At 43.2% G+C, this 19,912-nt stretch overlaps 1 protein-coding gene across 3 annotated transcripts in view; it reads right to left on the reverse strand.

Annotated features, from left to right (window-relative positions):
- dip2bb (disco-interacting protein 2 homolog Bb) overlaps positions 1–13,499 on the reverse strand; it is a 265,832-nt gene extending 252,333 nt beyond the window's left edge. For all 3 annotated transcript variants that reach the window (XM_051925024.1, XM_051925021.1, XM_028798568.2), the window contains exon 1: positions 13,261–13,499. In XM_051925024.1, the coding sequence (XP_051780984.1) occupies positions 13,261–13,345 (85 nt within the window). In that variant the 5' untranslated portion in view covers positions 13,346–13,499. The remainder of the gene's footprint in view (positions 1–13,260) is intronic.
- Positions 13,500–19,912: the final 6,413 nt, after the last annotated feature.

The raw sequence follows: 19,912 nt of genomic DNA on the forward strand, positions 1-19,912 counted from the left end.
ATCACGCTCCGATTGGTTTAGGCACAGGTATCCTCAAAACAACTCACGGGATTACTGGCGCTCAGCTACCATCACTGGAAGATATCTTCACTACCCACTGCAGCAGAAAAACTAAACATTTGTAGAGATCCAATCTGGCAGCAGCATTTTCACTTCTCTGGCAGGAGCCCTGCATACTCGCACTACCAGGCTGAAGAACAGCTTTTGCCCAAAAGCAATCAGCCTATTAAATGCACAGAAATCACGGTCCCTTCCTGTAACAGAAACCACCACTGACTGAACCGAACATCAGCATCAACCACACATAGCCACACACTTATACATGACCCATGTGGAACTCTTGATTATTGCACTGATGGTAATCATCACTGAGACTTCATTTATTATTTCTTTATTTATGCTTACTAGGGGGATCTGCAACCTTCTCGCTTTGCTCGCCAACCCCCAGCTCTGCCACTCGGATATGGGCAAGCAAATGTACAATTTAAACAGATTGTTATTTTCATGGGAATTGCTACATATGCATAATAGAACGAACTGTTTTACAGTACAGCGAGTAATTAACCAAAGTAAAAAATAGTAAAATGTAATAAATTGAAAGAAAATTATGCTTCACGTTGTGTTAGAAGTATTTGTAGCGTTATACGTTTATGTTCTGTTTGGCTTTGAAATTAACATGCAAATACTTTTTAAACTTACACTTTTGCTGTAAAACTTCAGTAAAAAACGATATTATGGAATTACCTTTTCTTCAATATCGCATTCAATTTTGATTCCGTGTCTGGACTTTCATCATGACAACACAATGTATAACTGCCCGTGAGTGAATATCGTTTCTTTCTCTCCAATAAATAAACCGACTTTTTCGAATGTTTGTCCCTGTGATTTGTTAATTGTCTTTGCAGAAGCTATTCTAACGGGAAACTGTAAACGTTTTACTGCGGCACTTTCTGTTGATTGCTATGGACCACTGCACTAAACTAAGGTACGACAAGCTGCACTCCTGGGAGGTTGCTGTCATGAACGTGAGGTGCTGCGCAAAGCTGGTCTCCTTTTAAAATGGCCAAATCTCACAAAACTTTTTTGCTTTTTCTTCCTAAAAATGACATGCATTAGCTGTTTCCAGGATATGTGCCCAATTTCAAGATGTGAACGAGGTTCGATAACACGATTTACTTGAAAAATGGACCCCTTCGGTATGTTTTCATGTTTGGACCACACTACTCTTTCACCTCATCATTTTAAAGAGGAGGAGGATGGTAGGGATTTTCTAAAATGTAATTTATCTTTTATATTTTTATTGATTTTAATTAAAAATAGATAACATTCCATACTGTTAATTCAAAATCTAACAAATCAAAATGGTACAAAAATGTACTAAAATGTATATCAAATCTTCCCTTTTGAACACAATCTCATGGGACACACTAACATATACCGGGATTTTGGAAGAAATAACGGACTTGAAAAATACCAATTAAAGATATGCAAGCCGTAACCTGAAGAATAAAATACTGAGAGACACAGCAGCACCCACTTAGGCCACCAAAGTGACGTTATTTTAGAAGGCCACATTCCAGAGAAATAACCAACCACTTCAGGGATGCCTTGCGAGTGTTAAAAGAATAAAAGAAGCCTTTGTTCATGTCTTGTTGCATAACTGTATGTGACTAATAGATGGGCCTAAACTAAAATACTTTTCCTTGTATTTAAAACTTCATACAGAGTTGAAGAGGTTACATTTTCGTTTGGAATAATGATGGTAGACAGGATTAGGAATGAGCATATTAGAGGGACAACACAGGTACGATGGTTTGGTGACCAAGTGAGAGAGGCTCGATTGAGATGGTCTGGGCACATGCAGAGGGGTACATCGGGCAAAGAATATTGAGGATGAAACCGTCAGGCAAGAGGAAAAGAGGAAGATCAAAGACAAGGTTTATGGATGTAGTGAAGTAGGACATGATGTTAGTCAGTATGGTAGAAAATGACGTAAAGGACGGGGATAGATCCGTTGTGGTGATCCCTAAATAGGAGCAACCAGAAGAAGACGACTGTTATAATATGCATGGACAATGAAAAAATCCATATTACTAACCGAGAATAAACCGGATATGGACGCAGGTACACGGCGATGGGACCATGAGACAGTGCGCAGGCACGCGTCTCATAAACCGCAAGCGAAGTGTGATCCACCACGAATGAAGGAGTCATGGCCCAAAAAACAAAAGAGCTCACCTAACGTAAATAAGACATGAAGCAACAACACGCCCATAGCTAACAACTAACGACACAGCCACACAAAAAAGAGGATTCTGCGCTGCACCCCAGAGTCAGACGGAAGAGGCTACGGAGGCCCCACAGGTCCACAAAGATAGTACGGAAGGCGCGGGAAAGTATGAAAGGCGCAGGTGCCTACAACGCACTTCTGAACTAAACGTCCACACTACACAGCATGGTCCATAACACACCGCAAGCATAAACACGAGATAGTACAGAAACCACACAGATCCGGACTCCACAACATATGTGAATCACATTACAGTAATACAATATTAAGCACATTACAGTATGGTCCACGCGCATCTAAAAAACCGCAAGCAAAAACCCGAGATGGTACAAAAGCCCCAAATATCCGGACTCCACAACATATGTGAATCACATTACAGTAATACAATATTAACAGTACAACCACAGAAAACACAGGCTTGACACCAGATGGGTAATAAGAATAAACGAACGCTCCGTATTAAACATACGGCATCCTCACACAGCATATGTGAACCACATTACAGTGATGCATTACTAACAGCACAACCACAGAAAATGCTCCGTATTAACAGTAAGTGCAAATATCCATATTACTAACGGTAAACAACGTATAACTAATGGAGACACGGTCACGGCTCCATGTACTCACGGAAAACACAAACAGAAGAGGCTTCGGTGTCCCGCCCCGCAGTCAAACCAGACAAAGTACGGAGTCCCCAAACGTCCACAAAGCACAGCATAGTCACACCCGAGATAGTACGGAGGGCACATGCGCCTATACACCGCAAGCGAGGTACACACGGCTCAGAAACGAAAGAGCTCAACTAACGTAAATAAGTGATTTTAACAGTAAGTGCAACACAACATATGTGAATCACATTACAGTAATACAATATTAACAGTACAACCACAGAAAACACAGGCTCAATACTCATTCAAGGACAACACGCCATCTTTACTACAAATGTTGTGTATACAGATATCCTATGTACGTCATCTACACCTTTACACTCCAATATATCTCATACATAGACCTGCGCAAACTCAAAGACATTCTATACTTGCATAACATAACAATTACACTGCTATTCTCATTTACATATATTACATAGACCTACAGATATCGTGACAGTGGACATGATACATATGTAACAATTACCAACACAGACAGTAATCTCTTTCAAATGTATTTTGGGTTACCCAAGACCAGGGGTTGGCGAGCGAAGCGAGCAGGGGGTGGAGCCCCCTAGTTTTAAAGAAAAGAGACATTGGACTCAGAACATTCTCTCCTTTGCTCACATGGTACAACACGCCCACTCTCCTTTGTTCTCTGCTGTCACACTCTATGCGTTATGCTTCCAGCTGAGAGCTCACCGATTGTCGACTCTTGCACAAACAGGAGACCACCTGCTACAAACTGAAATATAATTTTGTCTTTAAGAGTGCACTATGAACGAGGTTTTATGTCCACACTACTAATCGTCCAAAGAGAGGTATTTAGCGACCACACCTTCACTTTATTCCACTCAAAATGGCAGTGCCCATGAAAAAACGGTTCCAGGCAGAGTCAGGGATTACTGCTATTTGGAGTTCAAAATCATGGAGATCCGACTCATGGGAATCGATGAGCAGAGTGTAGATGCCAGGAGGTGGCTGGCTGGAAAAAGTTGGGTGCCCCGGAACAGGGGTCCTGGAGGGCCGCAGAGGCTGCAGGATTTCCTTCCAGCCAGTTTCCTAATTAGACGGCAGTACATGTCGATAATGAAAATTGGTATTTAACAATTTGGCTTGTTAGTGCTGTCATTCATCCATGAGAATTTTTAATTGCACTGTAGAGTATTCCTTCTTGGAGAACCATGTGTTTTGTGGACCGGAACAGATTTAAACTTGGCGGTCCTTCCAATTCCCCTCTCATTGATTTCTAAACAGTTTTTAGCACAGACACCTCATGGTGCATATGCACAGTTGTTTAAAAGGAAGCACATTAGCTGGAGAGCTGCTGGTTTATTGGTTATCTGCTTTTCATTATTAACTTTTATCTGGTTAAGAATAGAACAATTAAAACAAACAAACCTACTAAAAATTAAAATAGACAGTTAAGGGTTCTGAATTGTAATAGGCAAGATAACTCAAATTAAGCCCAAAAAACGTATTGCTTTAGTAGCACATAAACGGGATCTCATTAAGAAACTGGTTGAAGTGAAAACCTGTAACCACTGCGGCCCTCCAGGACCGTGACTGAGAGCCTCTGATCTACACTGTAACTAAAATTTGTCTTTGATGAATGAAAACTCTAACAAGGCATAGAGTTAAAGAGCAAGTTTCATTATCAGCAAGGACTGAGCTCTAATTACGAAACTGGCTGGAATGAAAACCCGCAGCCACTGCGGCCCTCCAAGACTGTGAGTGAGGAACCCTGTGCTAGAGCAACGTCCGCCGACACTCATATGGCCTACAGGAGAAGGGTGAGGGAGTAAGAAATGTACGGACTTTGTTGTTCTTTAGATGAATGCCAGTTTGGTTTCAATATCTGCTCTTTACACAGTTTTTTTTTTTTTTTTTACTCCACACCATGCCAGCATTTCCTTGGGATTTGACTGGTGCAGCTATCGGGCCCTCTCGTTCCCCATCAATCCCCCTAATATTCAAGGTCTGCAGGGGTCAACCCCTCACTACCAAACTTGCGTACGTCTTCACAAATAAACTTGTTTTGGATGTTCATCGGCAGGTCTAACGTGCCAGTGACTTAAAACTCTTCAAGCTGCTGGGATGCCAGTCTGTTTGTCCCACATTAAGACTGGCACATGACATGCGAGGACATCAGCTTTGGAGAATACATTCACATTTCACAGAGTGTTGAAGCCTGACCTGATCATTCCACTTCTCCCACTGGGAAGCTGAACACATCCCTACATCAGTGTGGAAGACACGCACAAACAACCAACGAGACTGGAGAATATTCATAAAAAAACATAGCTGGCTAGAGTGTGATTGTGAAAAATGTCCAGCAGAACAACAAAAAAAAGACAACAAGTGCTTGGCTATGTAAGACGAGCATGTACCATACCATACCATTTTTATTTGTTAAGCGCTTACAAACACAGCATTACAACTGACCGAAGTGCTGTACAGTTAAAACAAGCAAGACTAAAAGCAAAATATTAAAAACAAACATTAAGAGAGAATTAAAACAGAGACACTAAAAACAGGTCAGGGGACCCAATAAAACAGAGAAATAGCAAAAAGCAAGTGGAAATAAGACAGGTTAAGAATTAAAAGCCAATGTGAAGAAGTGCGTTTTTAGGTGTGATGTGGGCATGAGCTTGGCAGTCCTGATCTGTGTGGCGCATTATGAAGCATGAAATACGGCAATGAAGGTCCATATACTTGAAGACCCACATGATGAATGAATCAACTGCGCCGTCTGAGGTGGTGTTGAATCCAAGGCTGTGGAGTCCGAGTTGGAGTTGGCAAAAATGTACCGACTTCCGACTCCTAATAAATTTAAATTGTAATGAAAAAAAATACAGCAAGTTCAAATGTCCCATTTAACAGTCAAAATTAAGTACTTCTCTGATGTAAGAATAAAGCCCAGTGCACAGTTGTGTTACTACTAGTGTGAAGTTCAGCTGAACTATTATACAGTAACCGGACATTCACATATTGTAATCTGGATTATGGTACAGGCCATTCTAAATTGTCCCTAGTGTGTGCTTGGTGTGTGTGTGTGTGTATGGCGCCCTGCCCAGGGTTTGTTTCCTGCCTTGCGCCCTTGTGCTGGCTGGGATTGACTGCAGCAGACCCCCGTGACCCTGCAGTTAGGATATACAGTGGAACCTCGGTTTGCGAGCATAATTCATTCCGGAAACGTGCTCGCAGTCCAAAATACTCGCATATCAAAATGAATTTCTCCATAAGAAGTAATGGAAACTCAGATGATTCGTTCCACAACACAAAACTTTTCATATAAAAATGATAAATACAAAATATAAAATAAAAATACATAAAACAAATTAACCTGCACTTTACCTCTGAAAAGAATCATGGCTGGTGTGAGTGAGTTGCTAAACTCTTGTGGGATTCCACCCAACGGGACGACACGCGGATGAGCGTCCCAAAGCAATCGCAGTCTCCCAGCGCTGTAGCAGTTCGCCGTAAAAGCGAATCCGAAAAGATTGCGGACATGCTATAAGCGCCTGCTGTCGATGGGTGATACAAGGAACAATATAAATGCGCAGGGCACAGTACTACTTGGCCACGGCCCTGCCTGACTGCTGTGTCTGTGTATAGGAGAGTGGCAGATCACGCTACAATAAATAACTGCGCTGTTGCTGTTTCAAGCTGAATAAAGCTGGCGTTGCTAAAGTACTCAGACTCAGCTTCGTGTTTTGGGGTGCAAGGCAGGGACTCGCACGTCACAGCACACACACAGTCACAATGCTGTAGTAAACAGTATACGCTCATACGGATGTTGACTATATGAGTGAGGCACGCCGACTCAGACGGAGAATAGGAGACGATTGCCCACAATCCCGCAGAGAGGCAGAGAAGAACCATCAGCTCAGTTGTGATCACATGACACTCAGCAGACAAAGCGTATAGATAGATAGATAGATAGATAGATAGATAGATAGATAGATAGATAGATAGATAGATAGATAGATAGATAGATAGATAGATAGATAGATAGATAGATAGATAGATACTTTATTAATCCCAAGGGGAAATCTATTTATACTACTCGTATTGCAAGACCTCGTTCTTCTGTTGTTGGTGACGTAGTTGACTCGTGAACAAACGTATCAATGTGTGCACGTGCGTCGTTTCAGAAGACACATGCATTCACGTTACAGTTAGATTACGTGTCATGTATACTTATGGATATGAACCGTCAAGACCGCCAAATCCCATTTGAGCAAATTATTGGGAATTCAACAATGAGGCCTGTAATGTGAACGTAGCAAAAGAGACCTTAGGTAGTGTAAATGGAGCTTTATTTTTTTATTAAATAAAATAAAGTTCTGTATTTTAATATATTATCATAGCACTGTGCAAGTAAGAACTTCACTGTTACACATGACATTACTACTACAGCAATGACCACCTTAGCCCTGACCCTAAAACTGAAAGCGAAGGTCTCATGTGTCAGTTAGATTGGACTTTCTATGGTAGATAACTGACTGTGGACCCCCAGGGTTGTTTACAGTCCCCAGTGATGTTGATGAACTTACACAGATGGTCAGACAGGACTCTCCACGCCAGTCGCTGACAATTTCTTGTACTTTTAAAGTTGGTCACTCAGTTTGGCAAATTTTATGGCCTGTTGTGCCACTCAGAGTTTGTCCTGCAGGTCACTAATGCCACACTCCTCTCTAGACAGGATGGGACACCTCCGAGAGCGAGCTGAGCGAGGCCGAGCTGGAGAAGAGAAGACGGCTGCTGATGGAGAACGAGTTGAGCGAGGCCGAGCTGGAGAAGAAGAGATGGACCCTCCTGCAGCAGCTCGATGACAACCATTAGGCTGCCCGCCTGTCGTTGAGTCACTCATCTTTTTATTTAATTAATGAATTTATTTATTTTGATTTGTCAGCAAATTACACCACTGACTCAGGCCAGAATTTCCAGGCAGAGTTTTGTCACGTTTGTGTCGGGCAAGACTAGAAGAGGCTTTGTTTAAATGACAAGAGCTAATCAGGTTGGAGGCGATAAAAGGAGCCATTGTTTGGATGAGCACAAACCTGATAGCTACCACCCTTAATCTCCTAAAACAGCAGAGCGCCTGTACCAAAACAAAATTGACATTACAGAATATTTATATATACAAAAAAAAAAAAAAAGACACACCACAAGGATCGCATCATACAGTCCCAAACAGCCAACTGAACAAGCAACCACCTCACCGGCCCCTAGTGAGACCAGTCTGTTGGATGTCTATTGCACATTTCATCATGCATCTCAATCCTTCCTAATCTTACCAATAGAGAAACCAGAGGTGACCAAAGGTGGTGACCTAATCATAAACAACATCTCTAATTTAAGAAATACACCATAATAATTCTAATAGGGTCTAGGCAGATAAAACCTGCTACAAATAAACAGAACCACAACTGAAAGGGATGTCTGTGTCACTGACTACAAGAGCAGGGCCCCAAACCGTGTGTGGGACACCAGTACCCTGCAGAACGATGTGGACAACGGTCGTCAGCAAATGCCTACCAGGAAGTGTGGGAAAGCAAAATAGTGTTCATCCAGCAGGAAGTGCTAGTTTCAGCATGTGGGGAAAACAAAGTCAGAATACCCAAAAACAGCAACAGTGAGGACTGTGCACCAGCGGTATAGGAGGAAATCTCTGCGCCACCATTCCCCCTTCATGGTATCGACATCACTGAGCTCATGGCTGCTCACTGTTATATATAATTACACCAAACTGGGGTTAGGTTCAAACTTCCATTGCAGCCCTGCTTAGGATTACAGGGTTAGGAAAATGGAGAGATGGACAGAAAAGGCACTATAGATTAATAAATCTATCTATCTATCTATCTATAAGCTGAGAAAACTGTTGGATCTGTACTAAAATTTTGACTTTGGTATCAATATCAGCTTTCAGACCGAGATAGAGATAGATGGGAAAGCACTACTATGTAAATGCGATAGACAGATGGGAAAGGAACTATATAAAAGTGATAGATGGGAAAGGTGCTATATAAAAGCGTTAGAGATAGATGTAAAAGGCACTATTATATAAAAGCAATAGATGGGAAAAGCAGTATATAAGGTAATAGATGGAAAAGGCACTATATAAAAACAATAGACCGATGGGAAAAGGCAATATATAAAAGTGACAACAGATGGGAAAAGGCACTATATAAAAGTGACAACAGATGGGAAAAGGCACTATATAAAAGCGATAGGCAGTGACAGATGCACAAGACACTATATAAAAGCGATAGACTGATGGGAAAAGGCACTATATAAAAGCGACAGACTGAGATAGATGGGAATGGCTCTATATAAAAGCGATAGAGATAGATGGACAAGGCACTGTTATATAAAAGCGATAGATGGGAAAAGCAGTATATAAGTTGACGGAAATGGCACTATATAAAAAGCGATAGACCGATGGGAAAAGGCACTATATAAAAGTGACGACAGATGGGAGAAGGCACTATATAAAAGCGATAGAGATAGATGGGAAAGGCACTATTATATAAAAGTGATAAAGTGACAGATGGACAAGGCACTATATAAAAGCAATAGACCGATGAGAAAAGGCACTATATAAAAGCAATAGACTGAGATAGTTAAGCAAGGCTCTACTATATAAAAGCTAGGGACAGACACACAGAAAATAAAACTTTAGAAAGCTCCAGAAAAAATATAAATATTACCACAAACCATAACACCCCAAACACACACAAGGACTTCTTGCTTGGATAATAAGAGACCTGGGCACAAGTGACCAGCACCAAAAACAGAGTGGAGTAAGTCAAAGCATCACCATAAACCCAAGAGCAACAGTCCCCAAAATCGGTGACACCAGCAGTCTATGAGATCCCAATGTCACCAGTCCCCACAAAACACTTAGAGCTATTAAGAGAACTGTGGCGCCAATACCACTGGGGCAGCAGTTCACTGTTGTGTATAACTGAAACAGGTGGAACTAAAGGGTCAACAAACAGGACCAACAGTCTCCGAAACCGACGAGAGCAACTGTGTGCAATTAGAGCCCAGAAAACGCTTATCAGATAACCCAGTTAAAAGAATCATGACACCAATACCACTAACTAGGGCCGGGGTAACTCAATTAGCCCTGGGGTCCATTACATACTGCCAGCACACCAGTGGAGACACCTGGGCACGACAGCCGAATGCCAGGCACTGAAACCACTGCGCAGTACATTAAAAACAACACTGAAAACAGCGCAGCAGTCACCGTGATGAGCCCAGCTATCTGCAAGGGGATCCCAGTGCAACCAGTTCCCACCAAATGCTCATCAGACATTTAAACCAGTTAACAGAATTGTGGCACCAGTACCACTAGGGATGAAGCTACTGTAGTGGAAATCAGGGGTCAACAAGAAGGACTACACGTTCATCTACTGTATGTGGACAAGACCTGGGCATGACAGACAATAAAGATAATCAGGTGCCAGGGAATGACAAAATAATACAACATCCTTCGAAAATGGTGACCCCAGAGGCCTAGAGATCCCAGTGCCACCAGTTCTCACCAAATGCTTATCAGACATTCAAACCAGTTAACAGAATCGTGGCACCAATACGACCGGTGCTGAAGTTTATTGTTGTGTGTAAAATGGAAAGCAGCGCAAGCCAGGGGTCAACAAGCAGGACCAAATGTTAAACTGTGCGGACAAGACCCTGGGCATGAGAGACAGATAAAGATAATCAAGTGTCAGGTGTGGAAATCGACATGGTATGACAATAAAACCAACATTTAAAATAATGCAAAAGAGGACAGCAGTGTTGCGAGGAGATCCCAGTCAAACCAATTCCCACAACAAGTTTATCAGCGACTAAAACAACAAAATTGTGGCACCAATACCACTTGGGCCAAAGTGTCTAAACAGTGCCCAGGGTTCATCAAACACTCACACCTGACCAGTGTGGAGAAAAGCATCAGGGGCACGACAACCAGTAAAGATAACTGAGGGCCGAAACAGCTGGGCAAGAAAGTAAAACCATCAGAGCTGTGTACAAAGTGATCTGAGTGTCACCAGTTGCCACAGAACGCTTACCAGAAATTCAAATCAATTCACAGAATTGAAGCACCAACACCAGTAAAGATGGAGAATCTAAAGTGGGCCCCGGGTTCAGCGGACACTGCTATGAGACCAGTGGCATCAACCTGGGTACCAATAAAGACAACTGAGTGCCAGGCATCAAAAAACACCGGGCAGAACTTTAAAGCCATCGCAGCAAATTGTGCAGGAGACCCCGAAAATCAGCAAGTCCAGCGGAGTGCAATGAGATTCCAGGGACCCCACAAGATGCTCATCAGACCCTCAAACCAACTTAACAGAATTGTTGCACCATTACCAATGGAGAAGAGTATCTAATATCGCGTCCCGTTCATCAGACCTGGGCACAACTGCCATTAAAGATAACCAAGTGCCAGGCACTGAACCCAGAGGGAAAAAGTTTCACTGGGCAGCAATGACTGAAATCACTGGCCCCAGATGCCCAGAGTCACCAGTTCTCATAAAACATGTAATTATTAGACACACAAAGCAGTTAATAGGATATCACTTGGGCCAGAGGGTCTAAATCTGTCCTAAGTTCAATTAAATTACCAAATATTCCACCATGCCAGTGTGAAGAACAACAACCTGGGCACCAATAAAGACAACTGTGTGCCAGGTATCAAAAAAAAAAAAAATACTGGGCAAAAACTATAAATTCATCACTGCAAATTGTGCAGGAGTCCCCAAAAAAATCAGCGAACCCAACTGAGTGCAACGAGATCCCAGGGACCCCACTAAATGCTTATCAGACTCTCAAACCAACTAAAAGAATCGTGGCACCAATACCACTAGTGCCGAGAATCTAATATGGCCTCCTAGACCCGGGGACAACCAAGTGGCAGGCACCGAAATCACTGGGCAAAACAGTTTCACTGGGTAGCAGTAATCAAAAATCGCTGTGCCCAGTACCACCAGTTCTCACAAAACACTTAATTATTAGACAGTTAATACAGAATACCACTTGGGCTGAAAGGTCTAAATCTGCCCCAGGCTCAATTAAATTACCAAACATGCCACTGCACCAGTGTGGAGAAGAGTAACCTGGGCACCACTAAACACAACCGAATGCCAGGCACCAAACACACTGGGAAAAACAGTAAAGCCATCACCAAAAAGAGTGCAGCTGCCTCCAGAATCAGTGAGCCCAACTGTGTGTAATGACATCCCAGTGTCACCAGTTCCAACAAAACATTTACCAGTCAACAGAAACGTAGGAGCAATACCACTAGGGCTGGAGTGCCTAAATTGGCCTTCAGTTCCTCAGACATGGGCATGACTGCCAATAAAGATAACCAAATGCCAGGCAACAAAACCACTCGGCCACACAGTTTCACCACTGGGCATTGACCAAAATCGCTGTGCACAGCTGCCCGGTGTCACCAGTTCTCATAAAACGCTTATCAAACACACAAAGCAGTTAGAATCCTGGCACAAATAAATACCACTTGGGCCGGAAGGTGTAAATCGCCGCCGGGTTCGATCAAATCACCAAGCGTGCCACTGCAGCCAATGTGGAGAAGAGCGACCTGGGCACCACTAAACGCAACCGAGTGCCAGGCACCGAAACCGCAGGAAAAGCCAACACAACTATGACCGAAATCTGGACCCCTGGAACGGCCAACAGTCATCGGGCACCGTAACCAGGGCAGGGCACCGGTGGCCGAGTCACCAGCCTCCCTCAAAACGTCCACCGAGGGTCTCAACCTCTCGTCAAGGGCATCGAAACCGGCACCCACAAAGAGCCCCCCCTCCCTGCATCAACAATGAAGCCCGTGGCTGCCTGACGGGTACGAAACGCTGGGAGAAACCGCGAGCGGCGCACCGGCACAGGTGAACCCAACAAAGAGGGAGTCGGGCTCGACAGCGTATCCAGACGGCCATTACGGAGAATACACGTCGGGTAAGGGAGTACGAAGGCTGAGGCGGCGGTGGCGGCACACCCCGAGCGGGCGGCACAGTGTTTGGCCGGCTGGGGGAGTCCGACACACGCAGGGGGTGGTCGCTAAGTTTCTCTCGCCTGTTTAACGCCCCCCAACCGCCGAAAACCCTGACATTCTCGCGGCTCAGCCTCGCTCTACTATTTATTTCTTTTTTTTTCCCCTCGAGTCATTCGGTCACACCATCGGATAAAATGCGGCGGCGGCAACACAACTCTGCGTCGAGCCGGAGCGACTCGAAGCCTCCACCGCAGCCCACATTCTACTCCAGCGTGGAGCCGCCGTCTTACCTTCCGAGAGCTCGAGGTCCAACTCGGCCAGCTGATCCCGAACCTCTTTGGGGAGAATGGACAGGTCCACACCTCTGTCGGCCATCGTTTATAGCTTCTCTTCACGACACCAAGGCGAGACGAAGAGCGCACCGTTCAAGCATAGCAAAACTTAAGGAAAAAAATCCGAAAAGACAAGAAAAAAACGCCCCGAATTTAAAAGCCATCCATCCAGTCGGCCGCCACCGCCATACTACTGTATGAAACGAGAAGGGAGGGGAGCTTCAGTGTCACATGACGCCGCGCCGCCTGCTGTCCGTGCTGGGAACTGCAAGGTGCTCGTCACCCACCCAACAGAGTGGATGGGCTCGACTTTTCGATAATCAGTTCAGTGGGTTCGGGGGGGAGAGTGGGGGGGGGGGGGGGGGGGGGGGTATTGGCAAAGAATTAGTCTTTGACGTTTCGTTTCGCCACTTATCAGTCAAAACATTCCTTTTCATTTTATAGAGCGCCATGAACAGCATGCTTCGACCTGCGCAGCGTTGCAGAGATGAGATCGCCCATCTCTTTTTCAGGCCGTTTATTCCGAGACGGGGTTAAGGGGGCACCCGGCAAGGAGGGGGCGCAACTCAAGTCACACCCACACTCTTCAGCATTACACTATTACAGGAGTGCCAGGCAGGCAGAATGGGAGGCCACACGTTTAAAAAATGCTGAGGCTACACTGAGCACGGGAAAGGCGCTATATAAATATCATTTATTATTATTATTTTATACATTTACTCCGTTTGCCTAAACGCAGTACATATTGGCATCTTTTTGAACTTTAAATTTAAACAGTTAAACACTCTTCATGGCAGATCCTCTCAAACTCTGTTAGACTGGATGGGAAACGTCTGTAAATGGCCACCTTCAGGTCTATCCACAAATGTAACAATGGAGTTTCAGTCTGGGCCACTCAAGGACAGTCAGAGACTTGTCCTTCAGACACTCCAGAGTTGTCTTAGCTGTATGCTGAAAGGTGAAACGTTGCTCCAGTCTGAGGTGGTCTGCACGCTGGAGCAGGTGTTCTTCAAGGACCCTTCTGTATTTGGGTCATTTCATCCTTCCCTCATATCTGACCAGCTTCCCTTTCTCTACCATAGCATGAAGCTGCCACCTTCACGCTTCACCACAGGGACGAGTTTAGAAAGATGATGACATATTGCTTGATGTTCTCCACCAAAGAGTTCCATTTTTGTCTCATCAGACCACAGACTCTTTCTCCTCAGGTTCTCAGAGTCTTTCAGACTATCATGAGTGGCTTCCATCTAGATGCTCTACCATAAACGCCCAATTAATGGAGAACTGCTGAGATGGTCATCAATCCAACAGGTTCTCCCATCTCAACAAAGAACTTCTGAAGCTCTGTTAGGGCTCATTTATACTGCACGCTCAGAACGCGTACGCATCATGGCTGTCACGCGTTCCCAGCGTTCATTTGATGCGTCCTCTGAACAGGTCCTCAGAAATTAACGCAACGCGTGCGCAAGTTGCAGTACCAACAAAAAGTCGTGGGGTGCAGTGTGATAAAAGTTGGAATGTGACATCAGAATCTCCGTTTATATCTACATGTGACAGAAAGCCGCTATGCGGATCCTAGTAGGTTCAATGTGCGTGCTTCGATGTTTGATGAATGGTTCGATGTGGTGAAGCAAAATGTCGACATACAGATGAATTCGTAATGACACAATACATTTTAAAAGTTTCACATACCATCTTCTGTGCCGTCTTTTTTTTCTGGGGCTTTCTTTTGACCTGACGGCAGCGGCAAACAGCAATAGATCGCCACACAGAACACATTAAATGTATGATATTCCAGCTTTCTGTATATTTAGAATTCTAACAGTTATACTTGATGTCATTTTCATGATGAAATGCATTAAAGTATGTATTTTACATTTTACAGATAAATCGTTATTTCATTTAAATTATGAATATTGTTAATAATTACACACATGGGGCGTGACACGGTGGCAGAGCGGTAGCACTGCTGTCTCACAGTAAGGAGTCACGTCACTGGTATTCCCTGCCTGGAGTTTACATTTTCCTGCTGGGTTTCCTCAGTGTGCTCCGGTTTCCTTCCAAAGATATGCAGATTTAGTGACACTAAAATGACGCCAGTGTATGTGAGTGCTTGTATTCACCTTGTGATGAGCTGATGCCCCATCCAGGGATTGTTTCAGCCTCGTACCCAATGCTTGCTGGAATGGACAAATCTCGGGATTGATGGATTTAATCATTAAACATCGTTTTCAGAGATATTGCGGTAAGGTGTCATCAGAATTTAATGGGTGGTTCAGGCAATTCACAACACAGAACAGTCGAGTCTGTTCTCACCGTGATGATATCTCACACTGCCACCTGGTGGATTCCTCCAGATTTACGTAAAGTATGCACGCAAGTATAAACAGTAAAACACTTGCGTAGCAGGAGCGTCCGCTGGAGCATGTGTCGCGTCGTGTGAAGTATAAACCTGGCCTTAGAAGTTACTGGGGTGGGGGAGAAATATCATGGAGGCGAAACATACTGGGGCAAAATGTGAGGGGCGAAATTTCCGTAAACCGGTTTGTCATGTGGGGAGTGCGGCAATGCGCTGCATCAGTGCCTGCTCCTAACCTCCTCTCCCCCTCTCTCTTTGATTACAGAATTGTATTAGAGCTAGGGCTGGGCAGTATGACCAAAATTCTATATCACGTTATTTTTCAAAATTATACCAGTTTCACGGTATTCAATAGTATGTTTTTCCCCATGCATGAGTGGATGTTAACCACATTTTCCACTGCAATTACTGCAATAGACTGGCTAAGAATAACCAAGAATAATAATTCCACTGTCATAAGAATTGTACATTGTACAAAAATTTTTTTTAATGTGCACAGAAGTATTAATACAGATTTGCATGGCCTCATAAAGTGATAGTTTTCAAAGGGGTGGCACTAATGACGAGAAGGAATCACATTGCATGACAGTTTCAGTCAAAATATAGAACCTTTTTATTGAACAAATTTTGCAAACAACTTAAACTATAATTTTGACAACATATTGTCAACCATCCAAAGAGGCATTTAAACTTAGTAAAATATCCAGAGGTGCTTGTCAAAGGTTTTATTGCACTGAACATGTCTTAGAAAAGGAATAAATAGTACATTCTTTTGTAAACCAACTACACTTTCTGTTAATGTCAACAATCTCTGTCCCTGAAATGTTAGCTATATGGATTGTAATGGCGTTGGTTATCTCGATCCACCTCTTGCTTTTTTTGTTGTAGGCAGTCCTACAGTGTCCTCTAGCTTTTTCAGTTTTACCTAAGGACATGGAGGGTGCCAATCTTAGTTTCATAGATTCATGGTACTCCAAAGCATGTTTGCGGCTAAGGTGGTGCAGCAAATTGCTCGTGTTACCGCCTCCGGCGACAACTTTAGCTCGACAGCATTTGCAGTAAATACAGTAATCCCTCGCTATATCGCGCTTCGACTTTCACGGCTTCACTCTATCGTGGATTTTATATGTAAGCATATTTAAATATATATCGTGAATTTTTTGCTGGTTCGCGGATTTCTGCGGACAATGGGTCTTTTAATTTCTGGTACATGCTTCCTCAGTTGGTTTGCCCAGTTGATTTCATACAAGGGATGCTATTGGCAGATGGCTGAGAAGCTACCCAACCAGAGCGCGTGTTACGTATTAAATAAAACTCCTCAAATATATTGTGAGCACGGGGGCTGTTCGCACCCCTAGACAATACGGCCGCTCCTCAAAAAACGCTGAAAGATTACCTTCACAGTGCTGCCATCCTTGCTGGGCTTACATGTGGCTGCTTTGTCAAGCGATATGCTTCCCGCACGGTGCTTTGCATACTTAAAAGATCAAACAGCACGTATTGATTTTTGATTTTTACTTTTCTCTCTCTCTCTCTTGCTTGCTTTGACATTCTCTGCTCCTGACGGAGGGGGTGTGAGCAGAGGGGCTGTTCGCACCCCTAGACGATACGGACGCTCGTCTAAAAATGCTGAAAGATTATCTTCACATTACTCCCTTCCGTGCAGCTGCTTTGTCACGCGACATTATTCCCGCATGGTGCTTCGCATACTTAAAAGCTCGAAGGGCACGTATTGATTTTTGATTGTTTGTTTTTCTCTGTCTCTCTCACTCTCTCTGACATTCTCTGCTCCTGACGGAGGGGGTGTGAACAGAGGGGCTGTTCGCACACTGGCCTAGAAGATACGGACGCTCCTCTAAAAAATGCTTAAAGACTACCTTCACATTGCTCTCTTCCTTGCAGCTGCTTTATATGGCGGTGCTTCGCATACTTAAAAGCCAAACAGCCCTATTGATTTTTGATTGTTTGCTTTTTTTTTTCTCTCTCTCTGACATTCTCTGCTCCTGATGCGCACTCCTTTGAAGAGGAAGATATGTTTGCATTCTTTTAATTGTGAGACGGAACTGTCATCTCTGTCTTGTCATGGAGCACAGTTTAAACTTTTGAAAAAGAAACAAATGTTTGTTTGCAGTGTTTGAATAACGTTCCTGTCTCTCTACAACCTCCTGTGTTTCTGTGCAAATTTGTGACCCAAGCATGACAATATAAAAATAACCATATAAACATATGGTTTCTACTTCACGGATTTTCACCTTTCACGGGGGGTTCTGGAACGCAACCCCTGTGATCGAGGAGGGATTACTGTAGTTGTTTGGTCCACATCCAACCTTTTAAAACCAAAATCTCCAGACAACAGACGCGGCTCCTTTTTTCGGCAAAAGTTCTTCTGTGTCATCACGTTTAACTTTATCGTCTGCTACAGCTTCAGCTTCGGAATGTTCTCTGTCAATTTTCACTGCTCAATACCTCCACTAATGCATATACTCCGTTGCATGCGTGTTTAGCGGTGTAGCAGTGAAAAAAGTCCCCCCTTAAACAGTTTCCTGCTGCGCCACGTTCCAAACATTGTTTAGGCTATTTAAACTGGTATAAGAAAAATCCATATCATAACAAAAATAAAAAATGGTTTTCGGTATGAACCGGTATACTGCCCAGCACTAATTAGAGCTTCATTGTATAGAACTCAAACAGTTTCAAGTCCAGAGCTGCTTTCAGCTACTTTACTATTTAAACTTGGGGTTTGCTGGTTAGTGGACACACTTTATTTCATGTAGCCAGCCATCCATTCATGCTTTAATGAGCCCACTTAATTCAATTCATTGTCATAGGATTTATTGTTTTTAGTGCCCTTACATACAAATCTGCATTGAGCTACTTTAATTTTAAAATTGAAGTGCAGCACTTAGTGGAGACCTTTTATGTTACTCAGCTAGATGTATTAATCCATCAGCAAACCTGCTAAAATCAATCGAGCATCACAGGGTTTATATGTTATAGTGCCTTTAACTAGACAGCTGTATTCAGATACTTTATTTTTATTTATAGCTTGTGGAGACCCTTCATTTTATGCAGCTGGCTCTTCATTCACCCATTAGCAAACTTACTGAATTCAATTCAGTATCACAGCGTTATTTTATATAGCGCATATCTAAAGTAAACACACGATCCAAATACAAAACTGCCATATATGACAGTTGTTTACAGCAACATTTAACAGAAGATAGCAGCCTTCGTTTTTTTATATAGTGCCTTTCCATGGTAAACAGGAAGATTTACATGTCAAGTTATCCCTGTCCTTTTGAGTTTCGATGCTCAGCCATTTGTTACCCCTCGTGTCTTTGACCCCGTGCTTTTGTTTGAAGACCTCCACCTTTCTGTTTACCACATCCTCGATTTCACCTTTGGTTTTTTTTTTTTTTTGATTGTTTTTGCTGCCCCCTTGACAGACATTTTTGGTTGCTCACCATGTTGTCCTGATATATTGTTCCCTTGGGGCTCACAAGACTTATCAGGCGGCTGTTGTGATGTAGCAGCACAAAGTGGTGTGAGGTCTCCAAAATATAATCACCAAGCAGGCCCAGATCCTAAATGGCCTGCCCAGATAAGGATACACCAGGGGTATTCAACACCGGTAGCTCGCAACCCCTTTCCAAGTAGCTCGCCACAGGGTTAATGAATCCTACATAAATTTAGGGGTGGGCAATCTTTCCACAAAAATCATATCATGATCCACAATCTGAATTGCAATCTATCTTTTCAATGTGGCATACACTTAAGAGAATATCTGGACTCAAACTCATCAAGACCTAAGTAACACTTTATTTTAAATATCAAACAAACTTGAATTCAATTGTTCTCTTGTTCGCTAGCTAAGTGGAGTTAAGGAACACAAAGCTGGCGAATGACTGAGGAAGACCCCTCCCCTTGGCCCGCTGCTTGTTTCCTGGATTCACGCAAATAAATCGGCACCACAAGTGAACTGTGATACGTAGCAAAATGAGAGAAGTCACAAAATCAACCGGAATGTTCAAGCAAATTATAGAAAAAAAATCCAATCTAAATCCGTTAAGTAGTTCTCTCGTGAAAAGCAGACAGACATACAGACAGACAGACATTGGATTTTATATATTATATATTAGTAAACCTTAAAAATAATGTGTAGTTAAAGTCTCAACAGCATTTCTGGAGCTTAGTAGAGCCAGATAACTATAAGAATCTTCACCAAGCAGCTCTGAAAATGTCTGCTTTGTT

This window comes from Erpetoichthys calabaricus, chromosome 3 (genome assembly GCF_900747795.2).
Source record: "Erpetoichthys calabaricus chromosome 3, fErpCal1.3, whole genome shotgun sequence".
NCBI classification, from domain to species: domain Eukaryota; kingdom Metazoa; phylum Chordata; class Cladistia; order Polypteriformes; family Polypteridae; genus Erpetoichthys; species Erpetoichthys calabaricus.